The 14,501-nt window shown below is 42.9% G+C and overlaps 1 protein-coding gene across 1 annotated transcript in view; it reads right to left on the minus strand.

The window, feature by feature from the left end:
- Positions 1 to 14,501, minus strand: part of DOK6 (docking protein 6) — a 413,808-nt gene that overhangs the window by 73,960 nt on the left and 325,347 nt on the right. Inside the window, exon 7 of the mRNA XM_055559154.1 lies at positions 733 to 850. Within this exon, the coding sequence (XP_055415129.1) occupies positions 733 to 850 (118 nt within the window). The remainder of the gene's footprint in view (positions 1 to 732; positions 851 to 14,501) is intronic.

Genomic DNA, 14,501 nt, shown 5'->3' on the forward strand with positions numbered 1-14,501 from the left:
TTTTGTTTTAAGCCTTATTTTCCCTAGTTCCTGCTTCCTCTTGTCTTGGTCAGTTATTAGTTTCTTGCAGCTGAATATTTTATTTGAAGGATAAGTTTAATGCATTAAAGAAAGAAGGGAAGAAACAGGAAGAGAACCGTGGAAGTGGAGTTCTGCTGTTATTGATCAAATACCTTCCACTGTTAATCTGCTTCATCTGCTAAGCCATGTCTATGCAGTCAGTCAACCATTTACCATTAGGAAAAATATAGAAGCAACGGACTTACGCTCCTCTCCTCCTGCCCTGCTCCCTCCCAAATGGTTTCCACGTCAAGGATTCGGCTAAACCTTAAAACTATGAGAGGTCATGGAGCATTTCATGACAGAGCCAGCAGTCAGCCTCCAGAACAGAGAGTCAACCCTCTTATGGCAAAAAGATGCTAAGAGGGAAACCCTTTGTAAGACTCAGCAGGAAACAAACCGTGGTAGTAGCCAGTTTTAGCTTCTGACAATGTTTTGTATCATTTTTTTAGTCCAACTCCTTCGCCAAAGCGGCTCCTTGGCCCTTGGTTAGCTTTGGGATAATTTTTACCGTGAGTCTATTAAATAAAAACTTTAGAAAAGCCACAGTAAGTCTCAGAGCTCCCACTGTGGCCGGCGACAGCAGATAAATGGAAATGGAGGAGAAGCAAGCAGGGCAAATACAAAGCAAACCGCGTGGCTCCTGGCTTCACCCCCAGGAAGCCCACTTGCCTTGCAAACTGTAAATTTCTCCAACGCTGCTCTGCCGGGTGATGTGGTGCCAGTACGCGCTGCGAGGAAGAGAGATCGATTTGGATAACGTCATGGGTTCCGTCAAGCTTGTCTGAAGCTAAAAGAAAAAGAAACTGTGTCTCAGGCTTTACTTAAAATATTCAATTGAAATCGGCTCTTGAAAAAGTTCAGGGTTAAATATGAGTGACATATAATAGACTCTATTACAGGTTCCTGCATAACATGCTGTTTCAAGACATCACTTTTTTGGCGGGGCGGGGGAAGGGGCTGCGCTGGGCGGGCTTGAAGGATCTTAGTTCCCTGACCGGGGATTGAACCCGGGGCCACCGCAGTGAAAGCGCTGAGTCCTAACCACTGGATCGCCAGGGAAGTCCCAAGATCATCATTTTTAAGTAAGGAAAGTCGTGACTTAAAAAAAGATGAAATGAACACTTGTAAACAATTAATCTCATTAATTCAGAAGGGAATGAAAAGATGAAAGACCGATTCCAAGGAGAATTCAAGGAGCTTACAGTCTGTCAGGAACGCGGGTGAAGAACCACAGTGGTGATCCATTCCATTCCACCAGACAAGTTTATCTGCATTTCTATAAGCAAGAACTACCTGCATGACTATCAGCACTCTGCAGTTTACTGGACTGTAAAATAACTCAACAAATGGAGGTGCAACCCCTGTCAGAAACAGATGCCCAAAATAGCGGCAAACGCAAGACAGCATTTCCTTTTCACCCATTTGAGTGTCTGTTGGGCTGCACCCCCAGAGCTATTCTAGGCTGAAGAAAGAGCCCAGAGTCAGAGACATCAGTGGTTTAAAGGCCACGGTCCCCAACCTTTTTGGCACCAGGACCAATTTCCTGGAAGAGAATTTTCCCACAGATGGGGTGGGGCGGATGGTTTGGGGATGGTTCAAATACATTTATTGTGCACTTTATTTCTATAGTTATTACAACAGCTCCATCTCAGAGCATCAGGCACTCGACCCCAGAGGTTGGGGGGCCCTAGTTTAATGGATGGGGAAGCTCACATGTTGGAAGCAAGGTCCTGGAGCGAGGCCCCACCGTGTGTGGCGAACACAGCAGCCGTGTTTGCTGGGGAGGGGGCGGAGGTCGCCAGTTACAGTGGGATGGATGTCAGGAGGGCTCGTTAGTTACCAGGGCAACCAGCAGAGGCTCCAGAGGCTCCTCAGCACCCCTTTGATTAGAGCAAGCACCGGGGGTGGGGGGGGAGGGGGGGAGGGGGCTGGGGTGGGGAGGGGGCTGGGGTGGGCGTCCCAGGTGACTCTAGTGGTAAAGAACCCATCTGCCAAGGCAGGAGACTCAGGTTCCATCCCTGGGTTGGGAAGATTCCCTGGAGGGCATGGTAACCCACTCCAGTATTCTTCCCTGGTGAATTTCCACCCTCCATAGGGTTGCAAAGGGTCGCACAAAACTGAAGTGACTTAGCACGGGGCCTGGGGCAAGCGCTTAGGGAGGTCAGTTATGCGAGCAGATTGTAGGTGAAGCAGACACCAGCCAGGCAGGGGACGGACAGAGAGCAAGAGGACAGCCATGCTGAGGGGCCTGACCACACAGCATCGTACATTGTTCCTGATACCCGCTCCCAGCCTCGGCCGATGGCTCCTTCCTCAAACAGACCTTATTCCTCACTCCTTCCATAGAAAAAGTGCTTTCCCTGAGAAGTTCTGTGATACAAAGGTGGTGCATGCCTGGGTGCTCAGTTGCTTCAGTCGTGTCTGACTCTTTGTGACCCCATGGACTGTAGCCCGCCAGGATCCTCTGTCCATGTGATTCTTCAGGCAAGAATACTGGAGTGGGTTGCCCTGCCCTCCTCAAAGGGGTGGTATCTTTTCTTATTTGAAAGATAAACTTCAGGTTAGCGACAGAGATCCACACAACATCACATCAGGTGATGCTCAGACACATGATTAGTTCAAAGAGAATGATACTTTATATTGCATTTTTAAGAAGAAATTCATTGTTATTGGTTCACAGTATTTTCTTTAGAAGTGCTAGAAATGGTTTTGTTTGGCCTTGGCGCACATTTCTCTGATGTAATCTGAGCCAATGTGCACTTTCTGACAATGGGTGATCCTCTAATTAATAACACTGCACATGTCCCCTTTATTTAGTGACTGACTCCTGGCAAAACTGGGAGTCATAAGGTCACCTTGGAGTCCCATTTGCTGGTGGGGGACCCTGTCCCATGGGGCTCATACATCTGCATCCAGAGTTGCTGCCCTTCTGAGAAGGTGCTGTCCAGAGTCCCTGATATGATAAGTTAATAATAGGGCCTTAAAGCCACATAAAACTAGGAGGGTTTTAAATTTTAACTAAAGATGAAGCCATAGGATTGGAATGTATTTGTTTGATTTCACTTTTTAGTAGGGAGGCATTTCTAGAACTGCTGAATCTTGCCACAGAAGTGCCCTACTTGGTGAATCTGAGAGTATAACTCTCTTGAAGGTCTTTTTCTTTTTTTTAAAGGATGGTTCCAAACATAGCAACACTGCAGCCAATTTTTCAAAATTTTATCTATTTCAACATTTTTCTTTTTTATTATGAAATGGGTATACGAACACACTGACACCCCACGGTTGGTAGACAGGGGGTGTAAGTGCTGTGCTAAGTCCCCTCAGTCGTGTCCGACTCTTTGTGACCCCATGGGCTTCCCTGGTGACTCAAATGGTAAAGACTTTGAAGCAGCTGCCATGTGGGAGACCCGGGTTCGATCCCTGGGTTGGGAAGATCCCCTAGAGAAGGGAATGGCAACCCACTCCAGTATTCATGCCTGGAGAATCCCATGGACAGAGGAGCCTGGTGGGTCACAGTCCATGGGGTTGCAGAGTCAGATACGACTGAAGCACTTGAAAGTGAAAGTGTTAGTCCCTCATTTGTGTCCGACTCTTTTGGGACCCCATGGACTGTAGCCCGCCAGGCTCCTCCATCCATGGGATTCTCCAGGCAAGAATACTAGAGTGGGTTGCCATGTGCTTCTCCAGGGCATCTTCCCAACCCAGAGATTGAACCCCTATTTCTTAAGTCTCCTGCATTGACAGGTGGGTTCTTTACCACTAGCGCCACCTGGGCTATTAGGGAGAAGCCAAAATGTCTGGGTTACAGAAGGGCAGTGGAGGACTGAAGACTACTGCAGATTATTGGAGAGCCTGCATTCAGAAACAGGGCACCTAGGTTTCAATCTTTTATGCCTGGGCTGGCTGGCGACTGCTCTGACTGATAAGGTCTGGTTCTGTGACACTGTCTGTTTCCAGCATGCCCTTTAAGACCCTGAAGGCAGCGTCTTCTTGCCTCCCTTGTTCTGAGTCATCAGGTGAGCCTCACTGCTCTGAGGCTGCCATGGGCTGAGGAAGCCCCGGCTCACTGTGTCCCAGGCCATGTAAATCGAGGTTTGATTCCCAGAAATCCAACCATTTTCCTGGACTGGAAAATCCAAGTCCAGGAAAATTCAGGGATTTGCTCGAGGTAAAATCCTGCATGCAGAACCCACAACAGAAAACAGTTCTCCAGACTTCTAAGTCCACTGCTCTTTATCCTATTTATATGCTGATCTCTCCTGGGAAGGCGAGCTTCCTCCTGCACGAATGACAACATGTGACAACACAGCCTTGTGCTTTGAGAGGATCTTTGCTGCCAAGAAGCAGCAGGAAGGGCCTGACCACTGATGTGATTTTTGTGAACGTACAGGCTCCCAGCACCTCTTCCCATTTTACTAACAATACTATCCAGCTTACGCCACTGCCTCCTGCAATTTCCCTTCACTGTTCTGGGACCCTTCTGGCCCTTGTGATAAAACTTAATGTTTATTTGTGTTCACCTACATAAAATTCACGTGTATTTTTAAAAAAAATGGTTAAAAATCAATTTTCCTTTTGTGCTGACTCTCCCTAATTATTGCCTTGAACTTAAAAAATCATATTAGGACTCGAGACACAAATCTATGTGATTGGGAGAGAAGAAAGTTACCATTTATAGATGAGCAGTTAGGAGTCATTCTCTATGTGCCTTGACCTATGCAAATTGGTTTCACAGGTTATCTCCACATAAATTATCAACAAATGTGCCATCTGACTTTTATAGACAAGGGAAATGGGGCTCTGGAAGGTCATGGGACTTGTTCACGGTGCCAGCCAGTGGGCGATGCCTCTGGGGCTTGGAGCCCAGGACGTCCTGCCCTCTTTACCACAGTTCATTGTGAAATAATTGATTGGAAACTTCCTATTCAAAAAGCAGGTAAGATGAGAATTATACCAGTTGGGTCAATTCCACTGGACTGAGGCAGGAATGTTAGCACCTCTCTCCTACGTTCAAAAATAGAAGACCACGATTTGTGCGGCAGAGTCACAGAGCTAAGTCCACTGGCTTTGTGGTCCGCAACTTGTTATCAAAGATCAACGCCACAGTTGCCTAGCCATTTGATTTCAGGCAAGGTACGTAGACTTTTTTTTCCCCCCAAGATTCAATTTTTCCTTATCTCTAAATTAAAGATAAGACACATTAATACAATGTGCCTTCAGTGTTGTTGTGAATATCTTACAAGATGATGCTTTTAGTATGAAAAGCACACTCATGTCCAAAGTGCTCAAAAAAGACCACCGATCTAAGAGTTCAATAGAAGTAAAAAAACTCATTCTACCCTCTCCTTCCCCTGCTCTATTTGTAAGTCCATAGACATGCAGCTTATCAGAAACACATAACCCAATCAAAAAATGGGTGTAAGACCTAAACAGACATTTCTCCAACAAAGACATACAGATGGCCAACATACATAAAAAAAGATGCTCAACATCGCTCATTATTTGAGAACTGCAAATCAAAACTACAATGAGGTATCACCTCACACCCATGAAAATGGTCATCATCAAAAAATGACAAACAATACATGCTGGAAAGGATGTGGAGATAAAGGGAAAACCATCTTGCACAGTTGGTAGGAATGGAAATTAATACAGCCACTCTGGAGGATCCTTAAAATACTAGGAATAAAGCTACCATATGACCCAGTAATCCCACAACTGGGCATGCACCCCGAGAAAACCAGTCTTCAAAAAGACACAGCTTCTCTGTATGATGAAGAGAGTTAAAACCTGCCTCACATGGGCAGATATGCAGACCAGGCCCTGGTTTGTCTGAGACAAGGGGAATGGGTGCAGAAACCCTGTAGACGAGACACAAGGCAGAAATCCAGGTGGTGGGGCAGTGTTCATGTGACATGGGACATGCAGGTCAGCGTAAGAAAAAAACATGCTGCTTCATAAGGAAAAGCTCAACACCAGCGCACTCCCTCAAGAACAGTTAGTTTTATTTGTTCTTGGAAAAGAGCTCATGAAACTCGAAAGCTGCACAGAAATCGAAGCCCAGGAGACCATACGCCAGCCAAGCTTGGTACTGTTAGGATTTGTTCAGACAGTCCTCTGAAGTTGGAAAGTTTATGGATGATTGGTTTCTCACAGACTTGACTTAATTCTCAATAGGGGACACTCACTCTTAATCTTCCATTTTATTCAACATAAATGGGGAAAAAATAGAATATACCTTGCTGAGTATAAATGCTCACAAATAAAATGTAGTTTATATGGTCATGTATTGGAAGTTGTTAGGTGACGTTTAAAATTGGACTTTGTGAGATAGTATTTTCATTAACTTGAAACAAAATAGATGTTATCAGTACATATTTTAAACTGCATATTGACCAAAATACTTTCACAGAGTGTGAAAAAAAGCTGGACTTTGGAGTAACATCAGAAATTATTACAAACATCTACATAAATACTTTGAATGCCACTCTAACCTGTACTCAATAAAGTTTTTTTTTTTTTTAATGTTTATCAGCTCGCATCTTCTGCCTTTTTTTTTAATGGCATTTTGTTGTTGTGTTTTATTTTATTTGTTTATTTTTAGGCCATGCCATGCAGCACATGAGATCTTAGTTCCCCAACAGGGATGGGATCCGTGCTCCTGCAGTGGGAGCTCCCAGTCTTAAGCTCAGGCCCACCAGGGAAGTCCCAGTAATGCTTTTAAGAATATATATTCTTTATCTATCTATCATCTGAAAGCAGATACATTTACAGAGCTACCCTTTGAATCTAAGGAATATGATGAATAAATTAAATTAAAACATAATTAAACATTAAATTTCATAGGTGTTTTAAATAAAAGTTTTGCTGTCATTTGATTTTGAAGTATATAGAGGCTGTAATATGTGTATGTAATTAATTTCCAGTGTACGCATACAGTGAATTCTGGGATGAACTTTAGTGGTGGTTATAAAATTTTACCCATTTAAAATGAAAGGTTTTCCTTTTGCCATGTTATGAATTACCTCATAATTATTGAGCTTTCACTAAAGACCAGGTGGTAGTCTAACCCTCTGAAGTGGATATTATTGCTCCTTCTTCCTTCTTTTAAGAAGAGGTAGCCAAGGCACAGGAGGGCCTAGAGGAGCTACTACACGTTCAAGGTCAGGAGGGGCGGCGGTGAGGAGATACCCCTTGTCCAAGGTAAGGAGCAGCGGCTGTGCTTTGCTGGAGCAGCCGTGAAGAGATACCCCACATCCAAGGTAAGAGAAACCCAAGTAAGACGGTAGGTGTTGCAAGAGGGCATCAGAGGGCAGACACGCTGAAACCATAATCACAGAAAACTAGCCAATCTAATCACACTAGGACCACAGCCTTGTCTAACTCAATGAAACTAAGCCATGCCATGTGGGGCCACCCAAGACGGGCGGGTCATGGTGGAGAGGTCTGACAGAATGTGGTCCACCGGACAAGGGAATGGCAAACCACTTCAGTATTCTTGCCTTGAGAACCCCATGAACAGTATGAAAAGGCAAAATGATAGGATACTGAAAGAGGAACTCCCCAGGTCAGTAGGTGCCCAATATGCTACTGGAGATCAGTGGAGAAATAACTCCAGAAAGAATGAAGGGATGGAGCCAAAGCAAAAACAATATCCAGTTGTGGATGTGACTGGTGATGAAAGCAAGGTCCAATGCTGTAAAGAGCAATATTGCATAGGAACCTGGAATGTTAGGTCCATGAATCAAGGTAAATTGGAAGTGGTCAAAAACGAGATGGCAAGAGTAAACATCAACATTCTAGGAATCAGCGAACTAAAATGGACTGGAAAGGGTGAATTTAACTCAGATGACCATTATATCTACTACTGCAGGCAGGAATCCCTTAGAAGAAATGGAGTAGCCATCATGGTCAACAAAAGAGTCCGAAATGCAGTGAGTGAGTGAGTGAGTGAGTGAAGTCACTCAGTTGTGTCCGACTCTTTGTGACCCCGTGGACTGCAGGCCACCAGGCTCCTCTGTCCATGGGATTCTCCAGGCAAGAATACTGGAGTGGGTTGCCATTTCCTTCTCCAGGGGATCTTCCCAACCCAGGGATCGAACCCAAGTCTCCTGCATTGCAGGCAGATGCTTTAACCTCTGAGCCATCAGAGTGGGTACTTTGAATATATTCAATTAAATTATATTATTTGAATATATATTGAATATATTCAATCAAGAATATATTCAATGAAGAATAGCAAGAAGAGATAAGAAAGCCTTCCTCATTGATCAATGCAAAGAAATAGAGGAAAACAACAGAATGGGAAAGACTAGAGATCTCTTCAAAAAAATTAGAGATACCAAGGGAACATTTCATGCAAAGATGGGCTCGATAAAGGACAAAAATGAAATGGACCTAACAGAAGAAGAAGATATTAAGAAGAGGTGGCAAGAATACACAGAAAAACTGTACAAAAAAGATCTTCACGACCAAGATAATCACAATGGTATGATCACTCACCTAGAGCCAGACATCCTGGAATGTGAAGTCAAGTGGGCCTTAGAAAGCATCACTATGAACAAAGCTAGTGGAGGTGATGGAATTCCAGTTGAGCTATTTCAAATCCTGAAAGATGATGCTGTGAAAGTGCTGCACTCAACATGACAGCAAATTTTGAAAACTCAGCAGTGGCCACAGGACTGGAAAAGGTCAGTTTTCATTCCAATCCCAAAGAAAGGCAATGCCAAAGAATGCTCCAACTACCACACAATTGCACTCATCTCACACGCTAGTAAAGTAATGCTCAAAATTCTCCAAGCCAGGCTTCAGCAATATGTGAACCGTGAACTTCCAGATGTTCAAGCTGGATTTAGAAAAGGCAGAGGAACCAGACATAAAATTGCCAACATCCACTGTATCATTGAAAAAGCAAGAGAGTTCCAGAAAAACATCTATTTCTGCTTTATTGACTATGCCAAAGCCTTTGACTGTGTGGATCATAATAAACTGTGGGAAATTCTGAAAGAGATGGGAATACCAGACCACCTGACCTGCCTCTTGAGAAACCTGTATGCAGGTCAGGAAGCAACAGTTAGAACTGGGCATGGAACAACAGACTGGTTCCAAATAGGAAAAGAAGTACGTCAAGGCTGTATATTGTCACCCTGTTTATTTAACTTATATGCAGACTACATCATGAGAAATGCTGGGCTGGAAGAAGCTGAAGCTGGAATCAAGATTGCTGGGAGAAATATCAATAACCTCAGATATGCAGATGACACCACTCTTATGGCAGAAAGTGAAGAGGAACTAAAAAGCCTCTTGATGAAAGTGAAGGAAGAGAGTGAAAAAGTTGGCTTAAAGCTCAACATTCAGAAAACGAAGATCATGGCATCTGATCCCATGACTTCATGGCAAATAGATGGGGAAACAGTGTCCGACTTTATCTTTTTGGGCTCCAAAATCACTGTAGATGGTGATTGCAGCCATGAAATTAAAAGACGCTTACTCCTTGGAAGGAAAGTTGTCACCAACCTAGATAGCATATTGAAAAACAGAGACATTACTTTGCCAACAAAGGTCCGTCTAGTAAAGGCTATGGTTTTTCCAGTGGTCATGTATGGATGTGAGAGCTGGACTGTGAAGAAAGCTGAGTGCCAAAGAATTGATGCTTTTGAACTGTGGTGTTGGCGAAGACTCTTGAGAGTCCCTTGGACTGCAAGGAGATCCAACCAGTCCATTCTAAAGGAGATCAGCCCTGGGTGTTGTTTGGAAGGAATGATGCTAAAGCTGAAACTCCAGTACTTTGGCCACCTCATGTGAAGAGTTGACTCATTGGAAAAGACTCTGATGCTGGGAGGGATTGGGGGTAGGAGGAAAAGGGGATGACAGAGGATGAGATGGCTGGATGGCATCACTGACTTGATGGACGTGAGCTTGAGTGAACTCCGGGAGTTGGTGATGGACAGGGAGGCCTGGCGTGCTGCGATTCATGGGGTTGCAAAGAGTCAGACACGACTGAGCGACTGAACTGAACTGAACTGAACTGAGCCAAGGCACAGAGAACGTAAGTGACTTGCAGGAGGTCACACAGCTCTGCTGGTCTTTCCCTAGAGTCTCCCTGGTTACTGACCATGCTGTGCAGCTTCCACATAGCGTGTGTGCATCCAGGGATTGACAACTATGCTCACATTCTTTAAATGTAGCCTTAATGATCTTCTCATGAAATTCTTACATCAATTTCTTAGATTTTAGTTTGTCCCTAGTGGCCTACTCCCCCATACCCATTTTACAGAATTTCTCAAAGAGGAGTTCATCTGATTCTTTGGGTTATATGCATATATGTCATATATGTCTGTATGCTGAGTCATTTTGACTGACTTTTGAAATCTGTTTTTTTTTCTTCCTCTTTTAAGGAAATTACTCTTGTAATTCAGCTTTCCTGGTGGCTCACTGGTAAAGAATCTGCCTGCCAAGCGGGAGACTTGGGTTCGATCCCTGGGTTGCAAAGATCTGGAGAAGGAAATGGTAACCCACTCCAGTATTCTTGCTTGGAGACTCCCATGGACAAGAGGAGCCTGGTGGGCTACAGTCCCCAGGCTGGAAAAGAGTTGGACACGACTCAATGACGAAACAACAACAATACTCCTTAATTGCCAAGAGCAGATTGAATGCCTCTGAATAAGTAAGAGTACTATCGTTTAAAGAAATGAAAAAAGAACGATATTTGTAGATTTCTCTGCTGCTGCTGCTAAGTCGCTTCAGTCGTGTCCAACTCTAGCGACCCCATGGACTGCAGCCTACCAGGCTCCTCCGTGCATGGGATTTTCTAGGCAAAAGTACTGGAGTGGGATGCCATTGCCTTCTCTGAGATTTCTCTACTATTGTTCTATTCTAGCAATATAAATAAAAGAAACAAAATTGTGTCTTTTAAACACAGTTGAACTTTTTAATGTTAGACATTAATTTTCCTTATACTTTATCAATTGTAATCAAGTTGATTATATGTTATATACATATATATGATATATAATATATTTTTTGAAGTGACATCTAGAGTCATAGCAACTTCTAAAGAAAAAAAAACACACACACAATCTAAATAAAATTTTGACCATCACACTATGTCTCAGCATGATGTATTAGAAAAATTACATACTGCCTTCCTGTCATTTCCATTTCATTTGTGTATTTATTGCAGATATAAATTAGTATTTTCTTTGTTTTTGTTTAGAAACTAATTTTCCTTTAGTGTTCTGAGACATCAGGAACACAGGCCCACGTTAGTTATCAACTATAATAATTTGTCCTAACTGAGCTTGTGTTAGTTTAATCAGTGTCAGCCAATCAGTAAAAGCAAATTTCACTAAAATGCAAACAGCATTTCCCAGCAGGGAACTGCTCATTGTCAGTAATAATGAAGGCTCTTTTCTGCTGGTTAATAATTGATAATACTGAGCAAGAGAGTCAAGAATAGAACTTTGAAGAAAGAATTCATAAGGAGATATTCCTATATTTTGGTGGTAACATACCATTTGCCATCATAAATCACGCATTATAGAATTTCATAGCCTACTATGACTAAACCTAGAAAAGAGATTGCAAAAATTGTTAACATTTTCCTGTCTATAGCTCATAAGATTATTTTGCTTCCAAATTCTTCACCTTTTCAGTATGGGAGAACTAGTTTTTTTTTTTTTTTCCCCCATAGCTGATAGAGATTCACATAAAATGTGGGTATGAAGAATGCTGTCACTCAAAAGAAAGCCAAACTGCCCAGGACAGGTCCCATTCTGGAAGCTTTCCTATTTCTTCAAAATTTATAAATGGGCACATGGTACTCCTCCCCTTGTTAGACAGGGACTCAAAAGGAACTGAAAGATATAATTTAGTGACAGTTGGGAATAACAGTTTAGAGTCTTCAGAATACTTACGACAAGTATTATGGTATTTTATACACTCCAGGATGCCATCATTAGAAAGACACATGATTTTATGGAGCACTAGGGAAGAACAGTGCTGCTAATTAAACCATTAACTCTCATCTGACTTGAGAGACACTAAACTGTGGAAAAGATACCCAGCTTGGAATTCATGCCATGGAATAGCATTTCCTTGGTCATACAGCTATTTAGACAAGAACTATTTCATAGGCTGGTAGCAGTCAATACTTGGGTAAGATCTGTGATCATGTATAAATCTGGAAGGGCAAATACACTAACTTTGAGTCGCAGTCTAAGTCAGTTGTACATGAAACCAGCTTCGTTCTCCCCTCTCCCCTTGCCCTCCTCTGAGGCAGGTGGCATTAGACCTACTACGTGCCAATGGGCTGGCTGCAGAGGCAGCCAGTGCTGACTTCTCACCAGAAATTTCTTTTCATCTTACATTATAAAAGGGAAATAAGATTATTTGTTTTTAAATGCTTACTGTTCAAAAGGCTTACTGTTTGGGGAACAGTAAAAGTTTCCAGTTTGTTAAATGTGTGACTTTTTTTTTTTTTTTTAGTGAAACAAGTTAAGTGTTTATTAGGAGGAAAAAGGGTACATGTGCATAGACACAAGGGTGGGCTCAGAGAGAGTCACACCCTCGTGGCAGTTCAAATCACTTTTATGGGATATTTCTGTGTGACTTTAACTCTCAAGCAAGTAAGATGACAGATCTTAGAGAAAGAAAACTATTTGTTTTCTAGGAAGGACATTCTACTTAAGACTTTTGTTGTTTTTCTCTGTCCACTGGAGCTTCGGAAGACCACAGAAGTGACAGTTTTGGACAGCAGCCCCTTTAAGCCTGCCAGTGGTGTTTTTTAGGCATTACCTGTGGTTTGCTATCTTGCTCGTATTTCAACAGCCCCGATGCTGTTTGTCCTTAAATTGTGCACAGAGCTTTTCAGGTGACGAGGAAGCAAGAATGACTGAAAACAGGAGCATTCCAGACACTATGTTTTTAAAGGACAAACTGTAACTTTTGTTATAGGGGGTTCTTTGCTTTTAAATCACTTACATTGTTATGAAGTTAGAAATGACTGAGGACAATCCCCCTTTCCTTCACTTAGTTTTGATAAACTATAAGGGAAAACCTGTGTTTTAAAAATTCCATTTATATCTTCTCATCACGTCCCTGTGGACATTTCATAGCACTTGTAAAGCTTAAGAACATACAAAGCAAATTAAAACAAGAAGTTTCTTTTATATTATTTGTGTTTGTGTGTGTAGTATTGTATGTGTATGTGTGTAACAGATCCATTGAAATCCAAAAGTAAATTATTTCAGGGCCTTTGAGGTCTTGTTGATGATGAAGTCAGCCCACACTCACCCTCCATGGGCAGGGCCACGCAAGAAACCTTTGAGATGTGTGTTCTGATGAATGGTTGTTATCACCGAAACAATGAAAACTTTCCAAAAATGTTGCACACGCAAAGTAGAGCACCTTTGTTTTTGACAACAGACTTAGAAGAACTTGGAGTGTTTTATCTAAGATTATGACCTCCATAAAACAGAAACAAATTCGAGAGGTGCCATTGGTTTAAATATGTAGCTTTAATAATTTTCCCTGCATTCTCAAATAATTTGAAAGTTGGTAGTCACACTTTTTCACCCGATTTAAGCCACTGCATGATCAAAGATGCCCCGAGCCTGCTATTTTAATATCTGTCCCCTTCCCCTTCCATCTTCGAGCACCCAGATCTACGGTGTACCCCGATCCTGGCTTCCACTGCCTGAGATCTCAGTCAGTGGACCTTCCATCTGTAGCATCTCCGTCACAGCAATAGCCTCCCTCCTCTCCCCTTGCTTCTCAGTGTTACAGGATAAGACAAAATACAACCGCATCAAAGGCAAAGGTGAATTAAATTTGGTGTTGCAAATCTTTTGGCACAAGGTACAAGTGTACTTGAAAGGGACGAACATATACTGAGCTACTGCTACTGCTAAGTCGCCTCAGTCGTGTCCGACTCTGTGCGACCCCATAGATGGCAGCCCACCAGGCTCCGCCGTCCCTGGGATTCTCTAGGCAAGAACACTGGAGTGGGTTGCCATTTCCTTCTCCAATGCATGAAAGTGAAAAATGAAAGTGACGTCACTCAGTAGTGTCTGACTCTTAGCGACTGCAGCCTACCAGACTCCTCCATCCATGGGATTTTCCAGGCAAGAGTATTGGAGTGGGGTGCCATTGCCTTCTCCTGGGAACAAAAATATCATGTCTTCACCACCATTGCAGATCTTGAAATTATTCAACATCACCATGATAATAATGAACCTTTCACAGTACCTCCTGTGTGCCAGGTCTGTTCTCAGCACTTTGTATGTATTAATGCACAGATACCTCATTACAACCAAATCAGTAGAACAACTCTATACCCATTCTACAGACAGAGGAAAATGAGACATTTAGAGGTTAAATGGGCTGCTCAAGATTATACAACCCATGAGTAGGGGAACCAGAATGGGAAGCCAGCACAC

Source organism: Bubalus kerabau, chromosome 21 (genome assembly GCF_029407905.1).
Source record: "Bubalus kerabau isolate K-KA32 ecotype Philippines breed swamp buffalo chromosome 21, PCC_UOA_SB_1v2, whole genome shotgun sequence".
NCBI classification, from domain to species: domain Eukaryota; kingdom Metazoa; phylum Chordata; class Mammalia; order Artiodactyla; family Bovidae; genus Bubalus; species Bubalus kerabau.